This window comes from Choloepus didactylus, chromosome 9 (genome assembly GCF_015220235.1).
Source record: "Choloepus didactylus isolate mChoDid1 chromosome 9, mChoDid1.pri, whole genome shotgun sequence".
NCBI classification, from domain to species: Eukaryota; Metazoa; Chordata; class Mammalia; order Pilosa; family Megalonychidae; genus Choloepus; species Choloepus didactylus.
This window is the reverse complement of record NC_051315.1, coordinates 99,425,608-99,448,978: the sequence shown is the minus strand read 5'-3', so window position 1 is coordinate 99,448,978 and position 23,371 is coordinate 99,425,608. Positions and strand designations below refer to the sequence as shown.

The following is a 23,371-nucleotide window of genomic DNA, read 5'->3' as shown; positions in this document are numbered from 1 at the left end:
ATAGTTAAACCCCTTTGCCCAGGACTCAAAGACAACAAAGGACTGTGAATGTCAAAGCAATTGTCTTCTGTCTATGCCAATGGTTCAGTTGTTTCATCAGCACTCACAGGGCAAAGAACCGACAACGGACTTTTCAGACAAAAGCCAAATAGCATAGTAGGCAGTTACTGATGTTCTAATGGCAAAGAAGTTATTATCAATTTAAAGTATAAGCCATCTTGTCACTATTACCCAAATGTTTGTTGACTTCTGCCGGGCTAATTGTCAGCAAAGAGGTTCTAAGTGCCACTTTCCTGATTAGAAGAATGTTTATTCGAGTTGATGGACTCAGCAGGGGGGTGTCTTTGAAATTACTTCTGAGGTTGCAGGCAATGCCTCTTGACAGCCTGTGCTGTAGAAGACATCAGACATACAATTAGGTCCCAAGACTAAATGGGATTAAAAGGAGGTGACAGGTACACATCTGTACATATAGATAATGCCACAGCCAAGGCACTGGCCATCATGGCAGTCACAAGGATTTAGTCCCTTAGTTCGACTCCTGATGGTGACTGTGGTTCAAACACTGTGTCAGCTAGTGAAGACAGAATCACTGGAATGTATGTAAGATTGGGTTGTGGCAAAGCTTTGTGAAAACCCTTCAATTAAGAGTAAGGATTCCTGGAGTGAAATTCCATTTCTCCAGCTAACTCACTTTTCTGACCTTCAACTGTCCAAAGAACTACTATTGCAAATAGAAAGAAGTGAGCTTTATTAACAGTATAACAATTTGCAAATTGGGCAACACCAATTAAAAGCAGGTGTTCCAAAGCCTTGAGTGAGGGTGGGGGGTGGGGGATTTATAGTCAAACAAAAGGAAATGGCAGTTGTCAGGTGAGTTCTGTTCTAGCACCTTATAGGAACACATAGGCAAAAGGAATCTTGTCCGAAATGGATTGGTCAGAGCTTAGGTCTCTTTTCCTTATCTTATTTCCTGTAAGTCCTGTTCTCCAAGCTGTGGGGTCATGAACTCTGACTGCATTATTGTAGGGGCTCACGCTGTAGGCCTCCTTTGCTGGGAACCGGTTTGTAGCTGAGGGCCTGAAGGTCAATTTACAGTTCCTTTCACAGAACAAAATATCAAATCTCTATCATCCTTTGCTTTAACCAAGGTTAACGATCCACCCTGTCTCAGAGATTGGCGTTTGTTAAAATGAGAGGATGTGAAAGTGGCTTTTCTTAAAACCACAATAAACTTTAATGCAATATCATTGTTGTCTGCATTCCATAGGTAAGCAAGGGCAAAGAAAGGTTCAGATAATTTGACTGGAATCATAAGAAGTGAAACAATGGAAGTCATCCCTTTATAACCCCAACTGCCTGATTTTCTTCTCTCATCCTATCCTTCCTCCCAGCCCCAATTCGTTCTATTCTTTCATTCATTGTCTCTACCGGAACGTTGTACAAAACCACATTTGTTTGCTTGGGTTGAGACAGTTCCTCCCATCTCAGAAACCAGATCCTGGGATTTCAAGGATGTGAGTACTATGGCTCAGGTGTGCTGCTTCTGGTGGCCACAAAGCTCTCCATTTTCTAACAGCTGACAGGGGATTTCTTGACTTTTACAGATCCCGACTGTTGTGGGAGAGAGCCGTGCTCCCTGCTCTGTGGAAAGTGCTATCCGCAGCTGTTTCCAAGGAGCGAGTGCAATGCAGATGGCCATGGGAGTTGGGGGCAGATGTGCTTGAATAGTTTGCAGACTGGTTTAAATTACAGACCTGTTACTCCCCACAGCATCCCAGACAACCTAATTGAGGAGGTAGAGGGGCCTCCGACTTTTCATATGATAAACTTCTTCAGCAGAGCTGACAGAAATAGAGCCTGAGAAGAAGGGGGAAAATAAATTCTCATCGATACTAGAGACCAAAGTCATGCCTGTGAACGCATCTAAGCATGACCTTCATTTCCAGGTATTGAGCCCCACCATCAAAGAAGAGAAATTTCTGTCTTGGTTACAGTCAGAGCCTCCCATCCTCCTGTGGCTCCCAACCTGCCACTGATTATCAGCCACTGAAATGGTCACTCACCCTGTCCGGTGCAGCATCTGCAGGAACTTCCCGATTGTGGGACTGAGGTACAGTCACTCATCAGTGGTTCAAGGACAGTTATTCTCCAAAGGGCTAAAGTTGCAGTTGCATCTCTCCATATTCTTTTTGCGGTCCTTCTCGTACATCTGAAACTCAGTCGATGTTTTTGGCTCAATAATTTCTCCACAAGAGGCATCCTAGTTGATAAATTATATTTTATCTTCTGTAATACATGGAATGTTATATTATTCCATGGATACATAGTCCTAAACTCAGACCAATATAAAGTTTTGTCCCTCTAAGGGGAAAAAATTTGTGTTTTATTTCAAAGAAACCTTTTAAATACCTTGGAGCCATCAATAATAAGAATAACAATAATAATAGCTTATATTTATTTAGTGTTAACCAAGTTTTACTCTGGTTTACATGGGTCATTTTATTTAAAACTCATTATAAACCTATACAAAAGGTAGCATGATTATCTCCAATTTACAAACAATGATATTGAGGCTTGGAGAAGCTAAATATCTTATTCATCTGGTTAGCAGGTGGCAGAGCTGGTGGTTTGGATCCAGAGTCCTCGCTTCTCAGCAATGGTGTTTTGCTGCCTCCTTGTGCAGACAAATGAGAACAAGGTCTCAGACCAAAGGCATAATGGGATTTTGTGGGAGCAACTCAAGCTGGTTCTTCTCCCCATCTTAGAAGAAAGGGGAGAGTTGAAAACTACGTTCCGTAGCTTTGAGGTGGCAGTCAGAACCTCATCTTAGAGAAAGGGCCTCCCATAAATAAAGCAATAAGGAAGTAAAATTAGAGTTATTACTAAAGGCTTGGGGAAGAGGGAAGGAAATCAGGTCCAGGTGAGGCAAAAGGTGGGGGGAGGGGGCAGGCTTTGTGGTGAGTGAAAACAGGTGTAGGGGCTGGGACAGTGGTAGGACTGAAGAGCTGGGACAACCAGGTAGCTAAAGTCGGGTCAAAGCTAGGGGTGCCCAAAAGGGGGTTGCAGGGGCAGGAACGAGGGCCTAGACTCAGGGCTTGGCTCCTGCTCATTTGTCCCCATTATCTTCTGTATTTCCAGACTTAACCAACCCAACTTGAAACACACTCCCCCACAGATATAACACAGGTCTGCCGGGGTCACTAGAAAACTGGAACTTGGGTTCTAATTTTGCTGGGAAAATGAATGGGGTTTGCAGAAAACTCTGAGAACATATTGAAATCTTACTCATGAAAAACTCTTTGCAAATAACTGAACTTTAATCAATAAAACATAAATAGGACTGTTAGAAACCAAGCAACCAAACCAAAGGAATCTCCATGATGCAAAGAAAAAGCAAGTTTTTATATTGGCCAGTGCGGGAATGCAAATATGATTTACTAAGTTGTTTGCATGTTATAATCGTTTAACCCATAAGCAAATACTAATTAAGCAGTTACTATGTGTCCATCACTGCGCCAAGTACAGGATTAACTTTGCAATTATATAAACACAACTTTTGCACTGAAATTTTTAAAAAATTCATGTATAAAATAAAGCAGATATTATTATTCTTCTTTTATAGATGTCAAAACTGAGTCCCAAAGGGTTTGAGTGACTTAGGCCACAAACACCCCCAAAAATGGCAAAGACAGAGGGCAAGAAGTACCATATCTTAAGTCCTAGAATATGTCCCTATCTATTGAGAATGAGATTAAGCTTCCTCTTAAAGATGCCTCCTTGTGACCATCTTTCCTGAGGTGACCCAGGGCAAGGCTTGTGACATCCCTGGACCTTAGTTTTCCCATTAGTAAAATAAGGGGGGTGGAGGGGGGTGGATCACATGCTATCTGAGGCTTCTTTTCACTCTAACTTTCAGAGTCTATTAAAAATTGCTTGAATGTATTACCATCTAACCTTAAACTCATATTTTTGGCTCTCAAAAACCTCAGATAATAGCTTTAAGGTTTTAATGAGAGTAATAAAACCAATTGAGGGCAGAAGCATCCGCAGATCTGCAGGTAGCAGGAAGAGGGCAAAGGCAGAGAGTTCTAAAGAAAGAAAGGGACAAAAACCGAAGATTGTCCCTAATCCAAGCACTAAATTCCTGAAGCACGTCATGTGTGTGCTTTGTAACAGTCACATAAGATTGGGATGAGATTGAGGAATAAACCTTGGTTCTCTATTGGTAAAAGCATCAATGACAGACCAATTTCATTATCCCCACAACAGCCTTCTCACACCTGTGCACTTGGGGAACACAGGAAGTAAATCAAACATCCCCTCAGTGTATTGTCCTAGACAAGCTGGTTGCAGCCACTAGAAATTGCTGGACAAAGCAGCCAATGCTCAGCAAATAGTCCTTAAAAGGATACTTTGTTACGTTATACACGTTATGTAAAAAGTGAATGTCTCCCCACTTACACGTGTTGAATACTTTCCAAAGCTTTGTAAAAACTTTGTCAGGCCAAGAGGTCAGAATTTCACAGTTTCAGGGCTATGAAAATGATCAAATCAAGGCATCAACAGGACAGTGCCTTCTTCCTGAAGAGGCTGCTGGTGATCTGGGACCCCTCTGTCACATGGGAAGGCACGTAACAGCATCTGCTGGTCCTTCTCTCCCGGGTTTTGTTGCTTTCGGCTTCTGGCTGCTCCGTCCATGGCTTTCTTTCTGAGCGTCTGTGTGTTTCTCTTTTAGCTTCTGTCTGTCTTAGCTTTTCTCTGTGCTTCTCTGAATTTCATCTCTTTTAAAGGACTCCAGTAAGAGGATTAAGACCTCTCTGGAGCAGGCCTCAACTGAAATAACCTAATCAAAAAAATCCCACCCACAATAGGTCTACACCCACAGGAATGGATTAGCGTTAAGAACATGATCTTTGCTGGGGTACATACAGCTTCAAACCATCACATACCCCACTTTCCTGGTGAAGAAACTAAGTCATTTGTTTAATTCGTTCAGCTCTTGTTCATTGAAAACCTACCATGGACCAAGAACTCTACAAAACTGTGAGCTTCCATTTCCAATCCAAGGTCACATGGCTAATAATGGGAGGTGGTGGGGACAGGGTATGTTCAAACTCCAGCCTCCTGCCCTAGGGATATATTATGATGGTTAAAATAGCAGGCTTTGCAGTCAGATGGTGTTCCAGTTTGCAAATGCTGCCGGAATGCAAAACACCAGAAACGGATTGGCTTTTATAAAAGAAGGTTTTTATTTTGTTACACAGTTACAGTCTTAAGGCTATAAATGTCCAAGGTAAGGCATCAAAAATCAGGTACCTTCACTGGAGGATGGCCAATGGCATCCGGAAAACCTCTGTTAGCTGGGAAGGCACGTGGCTGGCATCTGCTTGCTCCCAGGTTGCATCTCAAAATGGCATTCTCCAAAATGTCTGCATCAGCTTCCAATGGATATCTTTAAAATGTCTGTCTCAGCTACAGCAGTGAGCTCCTTATGTCTGAGCTTATATAAGGCTCTAGTAAACTAATCAAGACCCACACTGAATGGGCATGGCCACACCTCCATGGAAATACTAAACCAATAGGTTCCAACCTAATCCACACCAATATGTCTGCCCCCACAAGATTGCATTAAAAAAGATGGCTTTTTCTGGGGGACACAATATATACAAACTAGCACAGATGGTATCCTTGGGCTCAAAGCCTACTTCTACCCCTTACTAAGTATTTGCATGTCCTTGTGCAAGTTGCTTAAACTCTCTTGATTCAGTTTCCTCATCTCTAAAATGAGGATATTAAGAATATCTTACCTCAAAGAGCTATGCACACAAACACAGACTGTTGCATAGTAAATGCTTAAGATATTAACTACCGTTATAGCCATTCACAAAAATTTATTAATATCCTACTAAGTAACCAGAGATTGGGGTTATAGCAGTGAAAAAGGGCAGCCAAGGCTGCAAGTTTCACGGTGCTTCATCCTCCTGCTCTGCCTTCAATCGACTTTGGCCTTTCAAGACTTTCTGCAGTCTGGTCTCAGGAGGTGTTCCACGCTTTTATTCCTCTGCCCTTCAGAATAATGAGCAGGTCTCACAGACTGATGCTCTCCAACCACTTCTTGTTCATTACATCCTCCATTACCTTACTCTTCCCCACTTGGACTTTCCACCGCTCTGGTCGCCAGCCCAGCATTCCACACGTAGCACAAGTCTCAGCTTCTTCTATGAAAACTTTTCTGACTGTATCAGTCCACCGGGATCTTTCTCTCTCCTACAGCACTCATTTTCCATGCCGTTCACTTGGCACTTAATTTTACTATATCATGCCTCACGCTTCCAAGCAATCTCTTTGTAACATGATATGAATGTTGAGCAAAGGGATCTTATCATATTTCTTCTTTATAATTTTAAAGATGTGGGTTGAAAATCAAATGCTTATGGGGCAAAGCAAGCAATATAAAGAAGGAAGTAGGTCAGGTAAGGACTCTGGCAAGCTGAAGAATGTATGTCCATCTTAAAAAGTGGTTTCCATTCTGCCCACACAAATTGTTGCCTTTGATGAAGAAGATAGTTTTATGCCACATACGCTGCAGTTAGCAAAGACAAGTTAAAACCTCAGAAAAATATATAGAACCCTGATATTTTGCAGACAGCATGAACCCATTCAAACATCCTTCAAAGTTACTAATGCAGGCCTATTGGGTCTCACCGGCCCACCCCTGATGTCAAGGTACTTTTTCTTCCCCCTGAGGGCTATGAGACATTCCCTGCCCTTACCTGAGTGTCTTGAGACTCCCTCCCCTTCTGACTACAAGGAGATTTAAGGTTGAATATCTTCATAAAAGAAAGTCTACAGCCTTAAGAAACTTAAAAATGAAGCATAAATAAATAGAAACATAAAAAATAAAACATAAAAGCAAGTCTGCAATGTTAAGAGACATTGGCTGGTGGAGAATCCCCTTCTGTTGCTTTCTTTCTTTCCTACATGCAGATTTCCAAAAAAAAAGACAACTTCTTATTTTAAATTCTTTCATATATGGTCTTATGTCTCCAACACTATGCAGAATGCGGGTCCAATATTATCATATCTTGGAAATTTTCAAGAAAAGCCAGAGTTCAAATTTTATTGAAATCGCCTAGTTAAGTTGGCAACTCAATTCAAAATATTTAAATGTTCTGTGCAGCTCAACAAACCATGGCTGCAGAGTTACAGGCTATCCCAAGGCTTGTAGCACACAGCAACCAGCATATAGAAGGCACTAAACATCTTTTTTGGATGAATCAGCCTTATATACCATAGTTTACTGGACAAAACCATACTGATACAATGTCATATTATTTAAAAAACTATCACAGATTTCCCTGAATAAATCAACATGTCAGGAGTCATTCAGTATCCCTATAAAATTAGGGAGAAACTCATACTCACTTGGTAGCTCAGACACCTCCTGTCTGTTCTCTACCTGGATATTATTTTCTTTGCTCATCTACTAGTAGTGACGTGAGCCGCATTTCCATTTTAATTGGCAGATACCGCTGTCTGAAGTGTCTCAATTTTGACATCTGCCAGGTGTGTTTCTTATCTGGTCTTCACAGCAAGTCCCATCAGAAGTCTCATCCTGTGATTGAGCACTGTGTCCAGGTAACATCTAACGCAACACACCAAACTATGCATGAATTCAATCTGTCAGTGATAGCAGTTAGAAAACCTTCCTCAAGTTAAAACAGAGATTTATAACGTATGACAGGAGTACATATCTTATAGTGTTCAGACTAAGGAAGCAGCAAACTGACCTTAAATATCTCTCAATATATACATCTCTTTTTACATATTGCGGATCTTCATAAAAGCTTTTGGGGGCAAGAAAAGACCAAAGAGAGTCCAATCTGAAGTCATTAATCCCACATTGTGTGCCAGAGACTATCTTGGAAGAGTCAAAGGGGGTAGAGGCATTGGAAATGGGTACAGATGGAAAAGAAGAGAGCTCTGGTTTGGTAAAGAAATGATACCACAGGGCCTCTAGTTTGGCTAATATATTTTTGGAGAAAAGAATTTTTAATATGTATTTTCATGAGCTTTAAATTGTAAGTATTTTAAATTGAGAATAAGTGCATAATGAAAACTTAGCAGATGCCTTTTCAGTGATTTTTTTAAAAGAAAATTATAAATTCTCGGCAAGAGAATCCAGCCGTTTCTCAGAATAAAGAGAAAAGAATAGGAAATTTAAACAAAGAGCATTTAATTTTTTCCCAGAAAGAAAACTCATTTGATCGATAAGTTCCTATGCATCAGTTTCTCCATGAAGCTAGCATCACTTTCAAATACTGCAACAGTGAATGATGTTGATCAGTCACTTTTACCAAAGACAGTTTCCTCACTTTCTCTCTTTAGCATGAATGGTTCACAAAAGTCAAGTGCTGGATGTTGCCAAATAATTTCAAGAAGGTTCTGCTTTATTTACCTGAATTAACCAAGATCATTGGATTCATGGACCAATCTTCTTCCTGTTTCTAAAACTCTAGGAAAAAATAGGTCTTGTCTGTGTTAGGGTGACACCATGTGGTCTCTTTGTTTTTACATTTTAAATTTCAATCTCTGGAATCCTTCTAATGAAGCACCTCATTCCCGCTTTGTTTCCTTATGGCAGAGGTTCTTAACCTGGGGTCCCTGGATGACTTCAGGGAGTCTGTGAATCCACTGAAATTGTATACAGAATTAAATGAATGAGCATTTTTCTCGAGATAAATCCATGAGTTATCCAGTTCTCCAAGGAATCTACAACTGCAAATAGAGACAACCATAGACTTAGTTCTCTTTCATACCCTCTTCTAGCTTTAGAATTCCAAATTCTTGGGTTACTCTACAGAAGAGGAGTTGTTGAAGAAAGTGGAGTTATTTAATTGGAGAGTTGTGCTATGTGTGTGTTTATACAAAGAGAATGTGATTTACAGGGTCAGAAAGGAAGATTATTTTTCTAAGAGCGTAGAAGTCAGTATAAGAAACAATTCTAAAAACTCTCACGGTGGGCAGTCCACCCAAGGAAGGAAAGAATGCCATGTGTACACTGATCTCACCCTTTAACACGTTGGCCATTCCAGCAGATGTCAGCAAAGGAGTATACAAAACTCCTCTTCAGAACCCTCAGAAACAACCTGCTCCAGGGGCACTGCAGGAGGAAGGAAGCTGCGAGAAGGCAGTGGCTGCTGGAGCAGGCGAATCCGAAGCACACAGCTCACCAAGCACAGGCCAGGTGAGTGTGTGTGAGTGACAGGCCCTCAAGTGAAAGCCCAGGTATCAGGTTAAGCAGCCAGAATGTGGTGCAAACAGCAGCTTTCATAATGCTGGCAATCCTAGAGAAGACAGGAAGTGGGGGTGAGGGAGAGAATTTTTGCCTCTGGAAAATAGCCTTTAATTTTAAAGTAGAACTAAGAGGCAGCAATGCCTTTCATTGATTCATCCAATTATTCTGAATTATGCCTGCAAGTGTAAGCTTCAGAAAGACATGAACAGATTTATAATATTAGAATACTTGAATAACTTTGTTCTGTGTGCCTAGCTTTTGTTGGTTTGCTTCTGAAAACCCCATTCAGAATCAATACTTTATTTTTTTTTAATGAAAGGAAAGACATTGATCATCCCACCACTCATATAAGTACTATTAACATGTTAATGTTACCAAAATATGCATCAGGCTATAGATACAATTTTTCATTCTTCTTTACATCTACATTAAAAAAGAGAGCATTTCCTATGTCATTAGTTTCCTAAACATTGTTTTTAATAGCTGCATGATAATCTTTATAAGAAGTGCCATAATTCACAAGCAACCCTTTATCTTTGAATGTTTTGCTTATTTCCAAATTTTGCCTTCTCAAAATGCTGTAGTCGATATCCTTGTACATTCACTGGCTGCACACTCTCGTTATTTTATTAGATAAATTCACTCAAGTAAAATCATTGAATCAAAAATTGTGAATATTGTTAATCCCCAGAATACCAAATTTTTCTCCAGAGAGGTTGTCCCCACTCACACACACACACACCACCCCGCCAGTATATGAGAGCAACCATCCCTTATCTGATTAGCAAACGAAAGATGACTTAAAGAAATCTTAGAGGCCTTCGTTTTTAAAGTAACCATTTCTTCATCATTTAAAATAGCAGAAGGTAAAGGAAAGAGAAAGTTTCCTTGTGTATAACTATTTGATTACAGCTTGTCTTCCGATTTGGCTAAAAGCTGTATCAAGGAATCTGGTTTTATTCACCATTTAAATTCTAACACCTGGCTCATAAAGTCTTTTAAATAGTCCAATCCATCAGCAAACTTGTTGGTTGTGCCTTCAAAATATATCCAGAATCTAAGTCTCATTTTCTCCACTGCCATCACCTTGGTCGTTCTATTCCTTTTTAATATTGAAGTGAACTCCTACCCAACTAGTCTTCCTGTCTTCCTCGCTGGTCCTTTCATGGTCTTCTCCTAATGTCACTGCCAGGGTGATCGTTTTCGGATTTTGATCAGATCATGTCACTCCTCTACGCAAAAACTACTGTTGGCTTCCATCTTCAAGTAAAGCCAAAGTGACCCTCATTCTGACTCTGTGTAACCCGGTTCTCTACTAGCTCTTGGTCCTCACCTGCGACTCTCCTCCACCTCACTCCATTTCAGCCCCAGTGCTCTCCAACTGCTCCTCAAACACACCAGATATGCTCCCATCTCAGGGCATTGGCAATGCCTAGACACCTCCCTGCATGGCTTATCTCCTTCACTTCCTAAAGACTCCCCAAAGGTCTTTGCTCAAGCATCACATCCTCCTTAAGGCCTTTTGTGATCACCCTGTTTGACATTTCATGCCCCTGTGGGGACTTCAGATCCTCCTCATCTCTTGCTTTTTCTTCAATGCACTTCATCATCATCTGATGTCCTTTATATTATTTTGTTTGTTTGTTTGTTTCTGACCTGCCTACTCCATGCAGGATGAGCTTTGTATTATTTCCAGAATTTATAACGTCTTGATATAAGTGCTGTATACATACTTGTTGAATGAATAAATGAATGAATAAAATTGATGATACATGATGGAGGGATGGAGGGATAGATAGATAAGGTGGACTTTCCCTATTAAATCTTTAATCTTGAGCTCTTTCAGAATGAAACAAAAGAGTCATGAGAAGTAATTACAGTGTTGGAGCAAGGTAGTAGGTTTTGATTGAGCCTGGGAAAGAGAGACACAGAAGCCTTGTCCCCAGCCAACTGTGTTTGTAGCCTTGGGACATCACTTCACCTTTCTATGACTCAGTCTTTTTACCCAATACTAGGGTTAACCTGTCCTTCCTACTCTCAGAGCATCTGTGGAGATGAGGTGAGGAAAGGGAATTTCAAGAGCTATGCAACAAATAAAGGTTCTTTAAATGTCAGTGCGTTAAGCTCTGTCTACCCTGCATACAATAGGGTTGCTCCCCAAAGTGGCATTCTTTTGTGTAATAATTTTCAGTGTAGCCTAGATATTGAAGAGTTCAGAAATTCTGATTAGAGGCTGAGTATTGCCATTTCCCAATGGGTTAATAGGAGAAAACCACATCCTCGATATCTATTAAGTTGGCACATTAATATTGACCATCTTCTTAGAGATTAATGGTTATTATCTAATGATAATATTGAATTCATTCATTGATTCAACACATTCTGCCTGGTAACCTGCTAGCATCTTTTGATGTGGATTCACTTTTGCCACAAAAACATTCACAAAACAGAATTAAAAGCTAGGTGTCAGAGATCCCTACTGTTATTAAATATTTTTGGAAGTTCTTGTAAATATAATTAAAAAATTGAAACATTGCAAAAGAACAGTCAAAATTACTTCCATTTGCAGCTAATATGATTATGAATCTAGGAACCCCAAGTAACTCTGGCAAAATCTACTAGAATTAGTAGGCTTTGAAAGGTAGTGGAAAACAAAATAAAATGCACAAATAATAGCTTTTCATAATCCTAGTAAAAAACAGCTAGAAATTTTAGAAAAGCCTCATATACAGTACCTGTAAAAAAATTTAAAGAAAAATTAGAAAAATGTTTAACAAAACTGCAAAAGAACCCATATAAAGAAAAATATAGTATTTCATTGAGTATAGAAAACAAGACCTAATCAAAAGTAGAGATGTACCAAATTCCTAAAGAGAAGATACTAACATGACTGTCTATTCTCCAAAAATTAACATTTAAATTAAATGCATTTCCAATTAGAATTACAATGTTTTAAACTAGGATGAAATAATTTTGAAGATAACAAGGAAGAATAAAAGTACAGTAACAGTCAACATTATGAAATTGAAGAATAAAGAGAAGGAATGTTCCCTATTAAACCATATGACCAAATGGTATAGTATAAACAAAGGAATGGTGTTGTGTATCTGAGAACAGGAATATAAAATTTAAGTATAAAAGTATAAAAGGGAACCGAACAAGTGATTACGGTGGTATTTTAATTCAATGGAAGAAGATAGCATAATTGGCTAGCTATCTGAAACATTAGAAGAAAATTTGGGAAATCTGGAAGGATAGGAGATCTTCCTAAGTGTGGGAGAAAAACTAGGTATCATGAAGTAATACATAGACAAATATATATGACGAGATGAAAATTAAAACAGTTTTCTATGGTAAATTATATCATAAATGAAATCAAAACGTAAGCCTTAGACTTGGAAAAATATTTTTGGTAATAAGAAAAACTATCCTATACAAAGAGCTCCTGCAAATTGATAAGAAAAAGTCAAGAAAAAGAAAAAGATGGAGGAGGAGTAGAGGAGAGGGAGGGGGAGGAAAATACATCAAGTATATAAATAGGAAATCACAGAAGAGAAATTCCAAATGATCATTAAACACTCAAAAAGATGTTCAATTCTAGTCTTTTCCCATTTTTAATTGGATTGTTTGTATTTTTATTGTTAGGTTGAAATATTTATATATTCTGGATATTAAACCTTTATCAGATATGTGGTTTCCAAATATTTTCTACCATTGTATAGGCTGTTATTTTACTTTCATGATAAAGTCCTTTGAGATACAAACATTTTTAATTTTGTTGAAGTCCCTTTTATCTTTTTTTGCTTATGCTTTGGATATAAAGTCTAAGCAACCATTGCCTAACACAAGTTCCTGGAGATGCTTCCTTACATTTTCTTCTAGGAGTTTGATAGTTGTGGCTCTTATGTTTAGGTTTTTGATCCATTTCGAGTTGATTTTTGTAGATGGTGTAAGGTAGGGGTCCTCCTACTTTTTTTTTTTTTTTTTTTTTTTGGCAAATGGAGATGCACTGCTTTTTTATTCTCTTACTGTTTTTACAACCTAACATTTCTCGTTTTAATCACATTCCGATATATATTTCAGTGCTGTTAATTGCATTCACAATGTTGTGCTACCATCACCACCATCCATTACTAAAATATTTCCAACACCCCAAACAAATTCATCAATTAAGCATTAACCCCCTATTCCTTATGCTAACATTGGCCCCTGATAACCTATATTCTAGTTTCTGAATCTACAAATTTGTTTATTCTAATTCTTTCATATCAGTGAGTTCATACAATATTTGTCCTATGTGTTTGGCTTATTTCACTCAACATGATGTTCATCCATATTGTTGCCTGTATTAGAATTTCATTCCTTTTATAGCTGAATAATATTCCATTGTGTGTATAAACCATGGTTTGTTTATCCATTCATTGGTTGATGGACACTTGGGTTGCCTCCATCTTTTGGTAATTGTGACTAATGCTACTCTGAGCTTCAGTATGCAAATAACTGTTCAAGTCCCTGCTTCCCACTCTTTTGGGTGTATACCTAGAAGTGGGACTGCACCACCAACAATGAATGAGTGTTCCTATTTCTCCACATCCTCTCTAACACATGATATTTATCATTTTTTAAAAAATAGTGGTCATTCTAGTGAGTGTGAGATGGTTTCTCATTGTGGTTCTTCTTTGCATTTTCCTAACAGCTGACGATGTTGAGCACCTTTTCATGTGCTTTTTGGCCATTTATATATCTTCTTTGGAGAAACAAGTATTCAAGTCTTTTGTCTATTTTTAAATTGGTTTGTTTGTCTTTTTGTTGTTGAATTGTAGGATTTCTTTATATATTCTTCATATTAAACCCTTAACAGTTATGTGGTTTCCAAATATATTCTCTCATTCTGTATGTTGTGTTTTTACTTTCATGATGACATCCTTTGATGCACGAAAGTTTTAAATTTTGATGAAGTTCCTATTTATCTTTTTTTTTTTTCTTTTGTTGCTCACGCAAGTCTGAGAAACCATTGCCTAACACAAGGTCCTGGAGATGTTTCCCTGTGTTTTCTTCTAGGAGTTTTATAAGTTTGAGATCTTGTATTTAGCTCTTTGATACATTTTGCATTAATTTTAGTATATGATATGAGGTAGGGGTTCCCTTCATTCTTTTGCACATGGATATCCAGTTTTCCCAGCACCATTTGCTGAAGGGACTATTCTTTTCCCATTGAGCAGACTTGGCAACCTTGTAAAATTTGCCGTAGACCTGAGGGTTGATTTCTGAACTCTCAAATTTATTCCATCGGTCTATGTGTCTATCCTTATGCCAGTACCACTATTTTGATTATTGTAACTTTGTAATAAGTTTTAAAACTGGAAAGCGTGAGTCCTCTACCTTCATTCTTCTTTTTCAAGGTGGCTTTGGCTATTAGGGGATCCTTGTCCTTCCATATAAATTTGATTGACATTTCCATTTCTGCAAAGAAGCCTGTTGGAATTTGGAGTGGGATTGTGTTTAATCTGTAAATCACTATTGTCTTAACAATATTTAGTCTTCCAATCTATGAACACAGAATGTATTTCCATTTATTTATGTCTTCTTTGATTTCTTTTAGCAATGTCTTGTAGTTCTCCACACGTAAGTCTTTTACATCTTTGGCTAACTTTATTCCTAGGTATTTGATTCTTTTAGTTACTACTGTAAATGGAATTTTTTTTCTTGGTTTCCACTTCAGGTTGTTCATTACTAGTGTATAGAAACACTACTGATTTTTGAGTATTGATCTTGTACCCTGCCACTTTGCTGAGGACATTTATTCTAGTAGCTTTGTTGTGGATTTTCCAGTATTTTCTATATATAGGATTATGATGTCTGCAAATGGGGAAATTTTTCAACTTCCTTTCCAATTTGGCTGCCTGCCTTTTATTTCTTTTTTTTTTTTCTCTAAGTGTTCTAATAAGAACTTCCAGTACAATGTTTATTGACAGTGGTGATGGCGAACATCCTTATCTTATTCTTGATCTTAGAGGGAAAGCTTTCAGTCTTTTACCATTGAGTTTGATGATAGCTGTGGGTTTTTCATACATACCCTTCATAATGTTGAGGGAAATTCCTTCTATTTCTAATTTTCTATGTGTTTTATTAATAAGGAGTGCTGGATTTTGTCTAATACCTTTCCTGCATCAATTGAGATGGCCATGTGTTTTTTTCCCCTTTGTTCTGTTAATATGTTATATTATTACATTAAGTGATTTTCTTATGTTGACCTGCACTTGCATATCTGGGATAAAACTCCCTTGATCATGGTGTTTAATTATTTTAATGTGCTGTTTGATTTGATTTGCTGGTATTTTGTTGAAGATATTTGCATCGATATTCATAAGGGATATTGGTCTGTAATTTTTTTCTTGTGGTTTCTTTATCTTCATGAAGGTGATACTGCTTCTTGAATGAGTTAGGAAGTGTTCCCTCCTCTTCAATTTTTTGGAAGTGTTTGAGCAAGATTGGTGTTAACTCTTCTTGGAATGTTTAGTAAAATTCACCAGTGAAACCATCTGGTCCTGAGCTTTTCTTTGTTGAAAGGTTTTTTTTAATACTGATTCAATCTATTTACTCAGTTGGTTCAGATCTTTATTTCTTCTTGAGTCAGTGTAAGTAGTTTGTCACTATGTATTTTTTATCAAATTTTTTTATTTTATAATATAACACATATACATAAAAATGATAGCTTTCCAAATGCAATTTAACAAGTAGTTAGAGAACAAATTTCAAAGAATATTATAGGCTACAATTCCACAGTTTCAGTTATTTCCCTATTGTGAAATATAACATATATGCAAGAAGGTAATATTTTTCAAAGTATGCTTTAACAAGTTGCTATATAGGAAATTTTCAAAAATGTTATGAGTTATGGTACCATAGTTTCAGTTATTTCCTCATTGTGAGATATAGCATATATACAAAAAAGTGATAACTTTCAATTACAATTTAATAAGTAGCTATAGAACAAATTTCAAAGGATGCTTTGGGTTACCATTCCACCATTTCAATTCTTTCCTTCTAGCTATTTTAATACCCTAACAACTAAAAAGAAGAAAATTATATAGAGATTCATAATCCTTTGTTAAATTCGATCTTTTCTGTTGCTATCTCTTCTTCTAGTTTAATCACTTTCCCAATCTTCAGGGATGTCTAGGCAGTGACCACCCTGTCTTGTTCATGTTGAAATGGGTGTCAAAATTACAGGAAAGGGGACACATCTGGTTGATGTTCTTGAAGAGGTTATTGCTTCTATGGTTTTGGGACTTAGCTGGAGTTCTCTGGAGGATTTAAGTTTCTGAAGAATATACTTAGTGAGTAAAACTTTTATAGAGTCTCAGATAGGCATCCAGGTATTCTTTAGGATTTGGGGGACTACTGTTGATTTGGGCTTATCATACTGTGGTCATTTGGCAAATCCAGCTGAAGCTTGCATAGGAATAACCTCAAGGACAGCCTCTTGACTCTATTTGAATTTTCTTACCCACTCAAACCTTATTTTGTTGCCTTTTCCTCCCCTTTGGGTCAAAAAGGCACTCTCAACCCCTTGATGCTGGGGTCAGGCTCATTCCCAGAATCTGTGTCCCACATTGCCAGGGAGACTCATTCACCTGGGGGATCCTGTCCCACATCAGGGGGAGGGTGGTGAATTTATTTGCAGAGTTGGGCTTAGGGAGAGAAAGTCCACATTTGAGCAACAAAAGAGGTTCTCTGGAGGTGACCCCTAGGCATAAATATAGGTGGACTTAGCCTCCCCTTTACAACCATAAGTTTCACCAGAGCAAGGCTCAAGATTGAGGGCTTGACTTATAAAGTAAGGGGTTCCTGAGTTCACATAGCATATGTTATGTCCACAATAATCCATCCATATCTCACATTATCATCACTTAATTGTACAATCTTCATCACTCTCCATTTTAAATAATTCTCATGACCCAATACTGCTCATAGCTCTTTTCAGCCCTTAATTGTTTGTCCCTAGTATTTGTGTGGTACTGGTATGTATTCCTATTAATTATAGTCCCTAGTATACAATAGGTAGGTTTTTCCCATATACCTTTCTGTTGTCAACTGTCTGTACTAGTGTCATACCTTAGAAGTATATCGTGCAAGCATCTATCTATATTTGTAGTGCTGATCTGTGGGATACATGCCTTTAAACAACCCCTTTCAATCCTATTCACCTTCAATACAGCACTGATATTTATAATCCCATTAACAAACAATCATCACCCCATCCATTCCCATACTTTTAAATTCACCATCATTAACACATCTGAACATATTAGATTATCATTCCCCCTCACAAGCTTCTATCACTAGGTCCCCAATATTCTACATTATAAGACATTGATTTTACAATGTTCAGGGAGTTCATAGAAGTGGTAACATACATTCTCCCTCCTTTTGTGTCCGACTTACTTCACTCAGCATTTTATCTTCAAGGTTCATCCATGCTGTCATATGTTTCAGAACCTTGTTCCTTCGTACTGCAGCATAATATTCTGTTGTATGTATATACCACATATTGTTTATCCACTTGTCTTTTGAAGGACACTTGGATTGTTTCCATCTCTTGGTAACTGTGAACAGTGCTACTCTGAACATCGGTGTACAAATATCTGTTAACGTCACTGCTTTCAAATCTTCTGGGTACACTGAGAAGTGAAATTGCCATATCATAGGGTAATTCAATATCTGTTTTTCTGAGAAACCGCCAAACTGTCTCCCATAGCAGTTGTACCATTATACATTCCCACCAGCAATGAATAAGAATTCCAATTTCTCCACATCCTCTTCAGCATTTATTGTTTCCTGTTTTCCTATTATGTATTTTGATGTATGTACATGTTTGTATAACTACAGAAAATGGCATGGAACAACCTCTAGGTATTGAAGTTTTCTTGGATGGGGTAGGAATGAAAAGAAGGTAGGTGACAAAGAAACCATGGACTACCCTGTTTTTCTACACCAAATGCTCCCCCACCTAATCTCATAATCAAGGGCATCACAGAATAATTGCTTCCTTCCCTGTGCTCTTGTTGTGTCCTGTAAAAATTATCACATTATATCTTAAATGATTGTAAATCTGTCTGGTTTTTAAATGTGTCCTCTCTGCGAGCAGGAACTAGGATTTATTTATCTTTTAATCTACAATAACTTGAGATGTTAAGCTGCTTAAATATCACTTTTGAATAAAGGAATGAAATTAGTAGAATTTTATAAAATGGAATATGTTTGACCTTAAATCAGTCTAATCTATGTTGTTTCAGACATGACATAATAAACACACACCTGCCCTTAGAATGCCTAGTATCTGACCTGAACAAGATGACCTGCAAGAATTTCTTTGTATTCTCATTTCAAGATTGTCAAGGAGAAGGAAAAGACTTCCCTCAGTTTCATACCTGATAATTAAAAATTGCTTGACCTCTTGTAAATCTCTGTAACAGACTCTCCATTCAGTACAATAGCTCTGAAGTACCAGCGTATGTAAGTCCAACTTGTTCAGTGGCAACAGCAGTCACAGAGACCTGCAAGCAAAAAACTCAAAGAATATCTAACAGCAGCCCACATCACCAGGTGAGTCTGTGTGAAAGGGAAAGGAACTCTTGTAAATGCATAATTAATCTGGACCATCTTGCAATATCGTAGTGAGGTTCAGTGAGCCATTCCCTTGTTTGGGGAATAATTTCAAGATGTTAATGTGATCAGGTTGAAATCTAGGAGCATATTTTTAAAATAATTTTTATCTCCATTCATAAAAGTGCTACATATTTATTATAGAAAATTTGGAAAAAGTCAGAAAAGAGCAAGGAACAAAATTTAAATTATACACAATCCAAGACATCACAACTGCTGAAATTTTGGTTCATTTCCTTCCCTGTAAGTATTTTTAATATAATTTAGGTTATACTGCAAAATGTATTGAGTATATAGAACTACATCAGTATAAATTATATTGTGAGCACTTTCCAATGTCAATAAAATTCTTCAAAAGCATTTTAATGGCAGCAGAATTGCCATTTAAATAGAGTCACCATTATTTATTCAACTATTCTTCCGTTATTGGATATTTGTGTTATTTCCCATTTTTACTATAATTGTAAAATTTGCCGTTGAAATTCTTGTAGATAATTCTTTGTACACAATTCCCCAATTTGTTCTTTAAGATATATTTCTTTAAGTGAAACTGCTGGAATGAAATTGGAAACATTTTTAAAGTTTTTCATACTTATTGCAAAACGGCTTCTTAGAAAGTATGTGCCAAATTATACTCCCAGTGAATGAAAGCACTCATCTCATTTGATCCTTGTTAATACTATTACCATGCTTTAAATTTTGTTAATAGTATTAGTGGAAAGCATTTTATTTGCCTTAATTTGCATTTCTCTGATCACGAGTGAAATGCAATATTTTTTCCCACATAGTTTAGAAGGTAAGTGTGTTTCTCTCAATGAATTATCTGTTGGTGTACTTTGCCTACTTTTATTGGTGCATCAGAGTTTATCAATATATTCAAACTTTTATATTTTATGCTTAACTATTTTTGATATTTTTAAGCTTAACCTTCTTCCTAGTTTACATCATTTTTTATTTTTCATGTGACTCACTATATAGACATTTTCAATTCTTATGAAAATAATATTAATCATTTCCTTTGTGATTTCTAACACTGTCTTATGTTTGGGAAAATTTTTCCCTTTGAGAAATTAGACAATTCCTTAGTTGTATTTTATTTTTACATGTTTTGATTATTTTCTGCATTTAGCTTTTAAATCTACTTGGCTTTTATTTTGTTGCATGATAAGTGGTGAGGGTATTCTCCCAATCCTGATTTTTACTTAAAAAGCCAAATTTGTCTTCCCTTAAAAAATTTTTTTCATTTTCATTTCTGTATAATGGTTCCTTTTGTATATATTAAAACATTTACCATATTAAAATGTGTTCCACTGCTGTCTATTTGGCTTTTAATTTTATTCCTATAAAAGAACAACATTATTTGAATTATTCTTTGGTTATGATATCCAAATGTTCCCTTTTTATTTTTTGTATTACCTATTATTATTCAATTAGTCTTCTAGAATAACTTCAAAATCATCTTGTAAAGCACCAAAATTAATCAAATTAATCTTTTTATTGGATTTGTATTAAGCCTATATGTTGATCTGGGAACAACTGCTGTCTTTGTGATTATTAATCTATTTTTTTCAAGTCTCCTTCTATCAGTAAAATGTTATAGCTTACTTCCCATAACTGTAGACATTTCTCGTTGAAAGCACCCTAGGTATTTCATGTTTGTTGCTGCTATTGAGAATAGAGATTTTACCCATTGTATCTTTTTTTAATTATTGATGATGGTATATTGGAAAACTATGGATTTTTTTCAATACTTATCAAGAATAACTTTTCTTAATGCTCTTAGTAATTTCAGATACTGTTTTAGTTTGAATCCCTTGCTTCTAGGTGGACAATCATGTTCTGGTTGGCTAAAGCTGCCATTATGTAAAATGCCAGAAATGGATAGGCTTTTATAAAGGGGATTTATTAGGTTACAAATTTACAGTTCTAAGGCCATAAAGTGTCCAAACTAAGGCATCAACAAGAGGATACTTTCACTGAAGAAAGGCTGATGGCATCCAGAACACCTCTGTCAGCTGGGAAGGCACATGGCCAGCATCTGCTGGTCTTTGCTTCCAGGTTCTGGTTTCAAAATGGTTTTCTCCAAAATGTCTCTGGGTTTCTATCTCTCTTAGCTTCTCTGTCTCAGCTCCTATGTGTCCTTGCTTGTTTCTCCCAGGGCATTTCTCTCTAAGTGTCTGGGGGTCCTCTCCTAGCTTTTCCTGGGCACATTCTAGGCTTCATCTCTTAGCTTAGCATCTCCCAACGTCTTTCTGTCTGCATCTCCCAGCATCTGGCATCTGTGTCAGCCCCTGAGCTCTCTTAAGGACTCCGGTAAACTAATCAAGACCCACGCTGAATGGGCAGGTCACACCCCCATGGAAATAATCTAATCAAAAGGTCTCCTCTGCAGTTGGATGGGTCACATCTCCATGGAAACAACCTAATCAAAAGATCCCACCCATAAGTCTTGCATTAAAGATTGCATTAAAGAACATAGTTTTTCCTGGTATTTTAAACTGGCACATGGGGGGAAAAGATAATTCGGGACCTTCTTTCCAATATTTGAACCACTCATTCCTGTTTTATCTCTTCATTCCTGACACACTCCAGGTCTTTCGGGAAAATGTTGAATAATGCAAGAGATAATGGAGCAACCTGTTTTGTTTTACATGGGACTAGGTTTAATGGAGCATTCCTTTAGTGTTTCTCCATTAAAATTGTTGCTGGTTGTTGGTTTATGATTCTTTTTTTAATGTGGAGGAAGTATTCTTTCCCTAGTTTGAAAAAAAAGGTATTCTGTTGTATACACCGAGAAATGATTTTGAATTTATTTATTTTAAATCCCTTTTTTGGCATCACATTTCTTTTATTGGAAGTACTTTATAATAGATTCCCTAGAGATTCGAACGCCACGCGGGAGACTTGCGGCAGCGGCAGGCACCTGGGACACGAGGCGGCAGTGGACGTGCTCGGGTCAGGTCCCTGCTGCGCCCCGCGGGGGCGCCATGGACGAGGCCATGGGGGACCTGAAGCAGCTCTGCCCTGCGTGGCGGAGTCGCCGACAGTCCACATGGAGGTGCACCAGCGGAGTTGCAGCATTGCAAAAAAAGAAGACATAAAACTGAGCATTAGGAAGCTACTAAACAGACATAACATTGTGTTTGGTGATTACAGTGCATTGAGTTTGATGATCAATTTTCTGGCCAAAAATGTGCAGTCCGTGTCTGTTGCTGACACAGAGTTAAAAGTTAACGACCCACAGCCCATTGATTTGAGCACATGTGCAACTGCACTTCACATCTTCCAACTGATCCAAGATGGTCCCAGCAGTGAAAACTTGAAGAGGCAGAAAACATAATTTCAGCAAATCACTGGGTGCTGCCTGCAGCTGAATTCCATGGTCTGTGGGGCCGCCTGGTGTATGACGCAGACGTTAAATCACACCTCCTTGATTATGTGATGACGACCTCACTGTTTTCAGACAGAAACATCAACAGCTACTTGATAACCTGGAATCCAGTTGTGCTGCTCCATGGCCCTCCAGTTACTGGGAAGACATCCCTGTGTAAAGCTTTAGCCCAGAAATTAACCATTAGGCTTTCCAGCAGGTACCGCTATGGCCAGTTAATTAAAACAAAGTCACAGCCTCTTTTCTAAATGGTTTTCAGAAAGCGGTAAGCTGGTAACTAAGATATTCCAGAAGATCCAGGATTTGACTGACGATAAAGATGTTCGTGCTGATAGATGAGGTGGAACGCCTCACCGCAACACCTGCAGGACAGGCACGGAGCCCTGAGACGCCACTCCCGTGGGCAACGCGTCCCGACCCAGATCGATCTGATCAAAGACATTCCAACGTGGGATAATCACCACTTCCAATATCACCGAGAGGATCCACGTGGCCTTCGTGTACAGAGCCGACGTCAAGCAGTACATAGGGCCTCCCTCAGCGGCAACTATCTTCAAAATACATCTCTCTTGTCTGGAAGAATTAACAAAGTGTCAGATCAGATCAGGGAGTTGCTGACCCTCCGGGAGCTGAAGACGATTGGCTTCATCGAAAACAACGCAACCAAGCTGAGTCTCCTTTTAAGTGACTCAACCCCCGGGTGCTGGGAAGCTCGCCTTCCTCGGGCACGCGCTGTCTGTGCAGGCTCCCACGGTCACCTGGAGGGCCGTGGAGGGCTGCCTCCGGGCCCTGTCCCTGGCCGTGGACAAGCAGTTTGAAGAGAAGAGGAAACTCTTCCCCCGCATTTGGCCCCAGGGCCCGCCCGAGAAGTCCTGCTGGAGAGAGGCCAGAGACGGCCTCGCCCTCCTCCGCAGCCCCTCCAGGGCCTCACTCAGGGCGTCGCCCAGTTCCACCGCGGGGAGGGTGTTGGAGGGACAGGGCTTTGAAACGCGGTCGAGATAAAGGGCCTG

At 38.4% G+C, this 23,371-nt stretch overlaps 1 protein-coding gene and 1 pseudogene across 1 annotated transcript in view; both read left to right on the top strand.

The window, feature by feature from the left end:
* The window catches only part of DYTN (dystrotelin), a 62,856-nt gene that overhangs the window by 14,890 nt on the left and 24,595 nt on the right, over positions 1-23,371 (top strand). The window contains 4 exon segments of the mRNA XM_037850099.1: positions 1,608-1,679; positions 1,950-2,113; positions 7,530-7,641; positions 9,102-9,250. Of these exon segments, the coding sequence (XP_037706027.1) occupies positions 1,608-1,679; positions 1,950-2,113; positions 7,530-7,641; positions 9,102-9,250 (497 nt within the window).
* On the top strand, positions 21,958-23,363 carry LOC119544511 (annotated as a pseudogene).